Here is a 5,985-nt window from a genome sequence, read left to right as displayed (position 1 = left end):
GGTGTCCCTCCCACCACGGCGCATGTCCCCACCCACCACGGCGCATGTGCACCCTCTTCTCCACCACGGCGCGATGTGTCCCCCCACCACGGCGCATGTCCCCCCACCACGCGCGCATGTCCCCCCACCACGGGCGCATGTCCCCCTCCACCACGGCGCATGTCCCCCCCACCTACGGCGCGATGTCCCCACCTCACCACGGCGCATGTGTCCCCCCCACCACGGCGCAGGTCCCCACCACGGCGCATGTGCCCCTCCACCACGGCGCATGTGCCCCCCCACCACGGCGCATGTCCCCCCACCACGGCGCATGTCCTCCATCACCACGGCGCATGTCCCCCCTCCACCACGGGCGCATGTGTCCCCCCACCACGGCGCATGTCCCCTCACCACGGCGCATGTCCCTCCACCACCACGGTGCATGTGTCCCCCACCACGGCGCATGTCTCCCCACCACGGCGCGCATGTCCCCCACCACGGTGCAATGCCCCCCACCACGGCGCATGTGCTCCCCCCACCACGGCGCATGTCCCCCACCACGGCGTCACGGCGTATGTCCCCTACCACGGCGCATGTCCCCTCCCACCACGGCGCATGTGCCCCCACCACGGCGCATGTGCCCCCCACCACGGCGCATGTCCCCCACCACGGCGTATGTCGTCCCCCCCACCACGGCGCATGTCGCTCCCCACCACGGCGTAGTGTCCTCCCACCACGGCGCATGTCCCCCCCACCACGGCGCATGTCCCCACCACGCGTCGTCCCCCACCACGGCGCATGTGCCCCCCCACCACGGTGCGATGTGCTCCTCCCCCACCACGGCGCATGTGCTCCCCACCACGGCGCATGTCGTCCCCCACCACGGCGCATGTCCCCCCACCACGGCGCATGTGTCCCCACCACCATCCCACCACGGCGCATGTCCCCTCTCCACCACGGCGCATGTGTCTCCCCACCACGGCGAGTCTCCCACCACGGCGCATGTCCCCCACCACGGGCGCATGTCCCCCCCACCACGGCGCATGTCCTCCCCACCACGGCGCATGTGCCTCCCCACGCATGTCTCCACCACGGCGTATGTCCCCTCCACCACGGCGCATGTCCCCCTACCACGGCGCATGTCCCCACCCACCACGGCGCATGTCCCCCCCACCACGGCGTATGTCCCCCCCACCACGGCGCATGTCCCCCCACCACGGCGCATGTCCCCCACCACGGCGCATGTCCCCACCCACCACGGCGCATGTGCCCCCCCACCACGGCGCATGTGTCCCCCCACCACGGCGCATGTCCCCCCACCACGGCGCATGTCCCCCCACCACTGGCATGTCCCCCCACCACGGCGCATGTCCCCACCACCACGGCGCGTATGTCCCCACCACCACCACGGGCGCATGTGTCCTCACCCCACCACGGCGCATGTGTCCCCCACCACGGCGCATGTGTCCCCACACGCGCATGTCCCCCCACCACGGCGCATGTGTCCCCCACCACGGCGCATGTCCCCCCCACCACGGCGCATGTCGCCCTGTCCCCTCACCACTGGCGCATGTGCCCCCCCACCACGGCGCATGTCCCCCCCCACCACGGCGCATGTCCCCCCCACCACGGCGCATGTCGTCCCCTCACCACGGCGCATGTCCCCCACCACGGCGCATGTCCCCCCCACCACGGCGCATGTCCCCCCACCACGGCGCATGTCCCCTCCACCACGGCGCATGTCCCCCCCACCACGGGCGCATGTGCCCCCTCCACCACGGCGTATGTCGCCCTCCACCACGGCGCATGTCCCCACCCACCACGGCATGTCCCCCCACCACGGCGCATGTCCCCCCACCACGGCGCATGTCCTCCCCACCACGGGCGCATGTCCCCCCCACCACGGCGCATGTCGTCCCCCCACCACGGCGCATGTGCCCCCACCACGGCGCATGTGTCCTCCACCACGGCGCATGTCGTCCCTCCACCACGGCGCATGTCGTCCCCACCACGGCGCATGTGTCCCCCACCACGGCGTATGTCCCCCCCACCACGGCGCATGTGTCCCCCACCACGGCGCATGTCCCCCCACCACGGGCGCATGTCCCCACCCACCACGGGCGCATGTCCCCCCTACCACGGGCGCATGTCCCCCCACCACGGCGCATGTCCCTCCCCACCACGGCGCATGTCCCCCCCACCACGGCGCATGTCCCCTCACCACGGCGCATGTCCCTCCACCACGGGCGTATGTCCCCCCACCACGGCGCATGTCCCCACCACCACGGCGCATGCATGTCCCCCCACCACGGCGCATGTGTCCCCCCACCACGGCGCATGTCCCCACCACCACGGCGCATGTCCCCTCCACCACGGCGCATGTCCCCCCACCACGGCGCATGTCCCCCCCACCACGGCGCATGTCTCCCCACCACGTCGCCCCCACCACGGCGCATGTCGCCCCCCCACCACGGCGCATGTCCCCCACCTCACCACGGCGCATGTCCCCCCCACCACGGCGCATGTCCCCTCCCACCACGGCGTATGTCGCCCCCACTACGGCGATGTCCCCCCACCACGGCGCATGTCCCCACCACCACGGCGCATGTCGCCCTGCATCCTCCCACCACGGCGCATGTCTCCCCCCACCACGGCGCATGTCCCCCCCACCACGGCGCATGTCCCCCCACCACGGCGCATGTCCCCCCCACCACGGCGCATGTCCCCACCCACCACGGCGCATGTGTCCTCCCCACCACGGCGCATGTGTCTCCCCCACCACGGCGCATGTGTCCCCACCACCACGGCGCATGTCCCCCCACCACGGCGCATGTCTCCCACCACGGCGCATGTCCCCCACCACGGCGCATGTCCCCCCCACCACGGCGCATGTCGTCCCCCACCCACGGCGCATGTCTCCCCCACCACGGCGCATGTCCCCTCACCACGGCGTATGTCCCCCCTACCACGGCGCATGTCTCCCCCACCACGGCGCATGTCCCCCCCACCACGGCGCATGTCCCCCCACCACGGCGCATGTCCCCCCCACCACGGCGCATGTCCCCCCCACCACGGCGCATGTCGTCCTCACCACGGCGCATGTCCCCACCTACCACGGGCGCATGTCCCCCCACCACGGCGCATGTCCCCCACCACCACGGCGCATGTCCCCCCCACCACGGCGCATGTCCCCCCCACCACGGCGCATGTCCCCACTCCACCACGGCGCATGTCGCTCCCCCACCACGGCGTATGTGTCCCCCCACCACGGCGTATGTCGTCCCCTCCACCACGGCGCGCATGTCCCCACCCACCACGGCGTATGTCCCCGCCCACCACGGCGTATGTCGTCCTCCACCACGGCGCATGTGCCCCCCCACCACGGCGCATGTGTCCCCCCCACCACGGCGCGTATGTCGTCCCTCCCCACTCACCACGGCGCATGTCCCCCCACCACGGCGCATGTGTCCCACCACGGTCATGTCCCCCACCACGGCGCATGTCCCCACCCACCACGGCGCATGTCCCCACTCACCACGGCGCATGTCCCCACCCACCACGGGCGCGATGTCCTCACCCTACCACGGCGCATGTCGTCCACCACCACGGCGCATGTCCCCACCCACCACGGCGCATGTCCCCACTCACCACGGCGCATGTCCCCCTCCACCACGGCGCGATGTCCTCCCCACCACGGCGCATGTCCCCCCCACCACGGCGCATGTCCCCCCACCACGGCGCTATGTCCCTCTCACCACGGCGCATGTCCCCCCACCACGGCGTATGTCGCCCCCACCACGGCGCATGTCCCCCACCACCACGGCGCATGTCCCCCCCCACCACGGCGTATGTCTCCCCCACCACGGCGCATGTCCTCCCCACCACGGCGCATGTCCCCTCTCCACCACGGCGCATGTCCCCCTCACCACGGCGCATGTCCCCCCCACCACGGCGCATGTCCCCCACCACGGCGCATGTCTCCCCCACCACGGCGCATGTCCTCCTCCACCACGGCGCATGTCCCCCCACCACGGCGCATGTCTCCACCCCACCACGGCGCATGTCCCCCTCACCACGGCGCATGTCCCCCCTACCACGGCGTATGTCGTCCCCCCACCACGGCGCATGTCTCCCCCACCACGGCGCATGTGCCCCTCCCACCACGGCGCATGTGTCTCCCCACCACGGCGTATGTGTCCCCCCACCACGGCGCATGTCCCCCCACCACGGCGTATGTCGCCCACCCACCACGGCGCATGTCGTCTCTCTCACCACGGCGCATGTCCTCCCACCACGGGCGCATGTCCCTCCACCCGGTATGTCCACCACCACGGCGCATGTCCTCCCCCACCACGGCGCATGTCCCCCTCCACCACGGCGTATGTCCCCCTCCACCACGGCGCATGTCCCCCCACCACGGCGCATGTCGTCCCCCACCACGGCGCATGTCCCCCTCCACCACGGCGCATGTCGTCCCTCCCACCACGGCGTATGTCGTCCCTCTATCCCCCACCACGGCGCATGTGCTCCTCCCACCACGGCGCATGTCGTCTCCACCACCACCACGGCGCATGTCCCCCCACCACGGCGCATGTCCCCCCCACCACGGCGCATGTCGTCCCCCACCACGGCGCATGTCCCCCCCACCACGGCGCATGTCCCCCCCACCACGGCGCATGTCTCCCACCACGGCGCATGTCTCCCACCACCACGGCGCATGTCCCCCCCCACCACGGCGCATGTCCCCACCCACCACGGCGCTATGTCGTCCCCCCACCACGGCGGCGTATGTCCCCCCACCACGGGCGCATGTCGTCCCCCCACCACGGCGCATGTCCCCACCCACCACGGCGTATGTCGCCCCCCACCCACGGCTGCATGTGTCCCCCCACCACGGCGGCATGTCCCCCCCACCACGGCGTATGTGTCCCCCCACCACGGTGCAGATGTCCCCCACCACGGTGCATGTTCCCCCACCACCACGGCGCATGTGTCCCCCACCACGGCATGTCCCCCACCACGGCGCATGTCCCCACCCACCACGGCGCATGCTCCCCCCCACCACGGCGCATGTCCCCACCCAACGGCGTATGTCTCCCCACCACCACGGGCGCATGTTCCCCACCCACCACGGCGTATGTCCCCCACCCACCACGGCGCATGTCGTCCCCCCACCACGGCGCATGTCGCTCCCCCCACCACGGCGCATGTCCCACCCACCACGGCGATGCGTCCCACCACGCGCATGTCCCCACCCACCACGGCGCATGTCGCTCCCCACCCACGGCGCATGTCGTCCCCACCCACCACGGCGCATGTCCCCACCCCTACCACGGCGCATGTACTAGCCTCTCCCCTCACCACCACGCGTATGTGGGTCCCCCCACCACGGCGCATGTGTCCCTCCACCACCACCACGGCGTATGTGTCTCCCCCACCACGGCGTATGGTCCCCCCACCACGGCGCATGTCGCCTCCCCACCACGCGGCGTATGTGTCCCGCCCACCACGGCGCATGTCCTCACCACCACGGGCGTATGTGTCCCCCCCCACCACGGGCGTATGTCGATCCCCCCACCCACGGCGCATGTCGCCCACCTCCACCACGGCGCATGTCCCCCCCACCACGGCGCATGGTCCCTCACCACGGCGTCATGTCGTCCCCACCACCACGGGCGCATGTCCCTCCACCCACCACGGTGTATGTGTCCCCCACCACGGCGCATGTCCCCCACCACCACGGGCGCATGTCCTCCCACCCACCACGGGCGTATGTCGTCCCCCCACCACGGCGCATGTCCCTCCACTCCCCACCACGGCGCATGTCCCCCACCACCACGGCGCGCATGTCCCTCCACCACCACCACGGCGCATGTCCCCACCCCGCCACCACGGTGGCGCATGTCCCGCCTCTCCCACCACCCGGCGTATGTCCCCCCACCACGGCGCATGTCCCCCCCCACCACGGCGCATGTCCCCCCACCCTCACCACGGCGCATGTCCCCC

General features: G+C 71.9%; 1 protein-coding gene across 1 annotated transcript; it reads left to right on the top strand.

The window, feature by feature from the left end:
- Positions 1-332: 332 nt before the first annotated feature.
- Positions 333-5,906, top strand: LOC135566465 (uncharacterized; the record flags this gene model as incomplete). Its single annotated transcript, XM_065014169.1, has 2 exons — positions 333-1,159; positions 4,926-5,906. Coding segments are annotated over exons 1-2 (1,808 nt in total), but the record flags the coding sequence as incomplete, so codon positions are not given.
- Positions 5,907-5,985: the final 79 nt, after the last annotated feature.

This window comes from Oncorhynchus nerka, unplaced genomic scaffold, assembly GCF_034236695.1.
Source record: "Oncorhynchus nerka isolate Pitt River unplaced genomic scaffold, Oner_Uvic_2.0 unplaced_scaffold_4806, whole genome shotgun sequence".
In the NCBI taxonomy this organism is placed as follows: domain Eukaryota; kingdom Metazoa; phylum Chordata; class Actinopteri; order Salmoniformes; family Salmonidae; genus Oncorhynchus; species Oncorhynchus nerka.
This window is presented reverse-complemented; position numbering and strand designations above follow the sequence as displayed.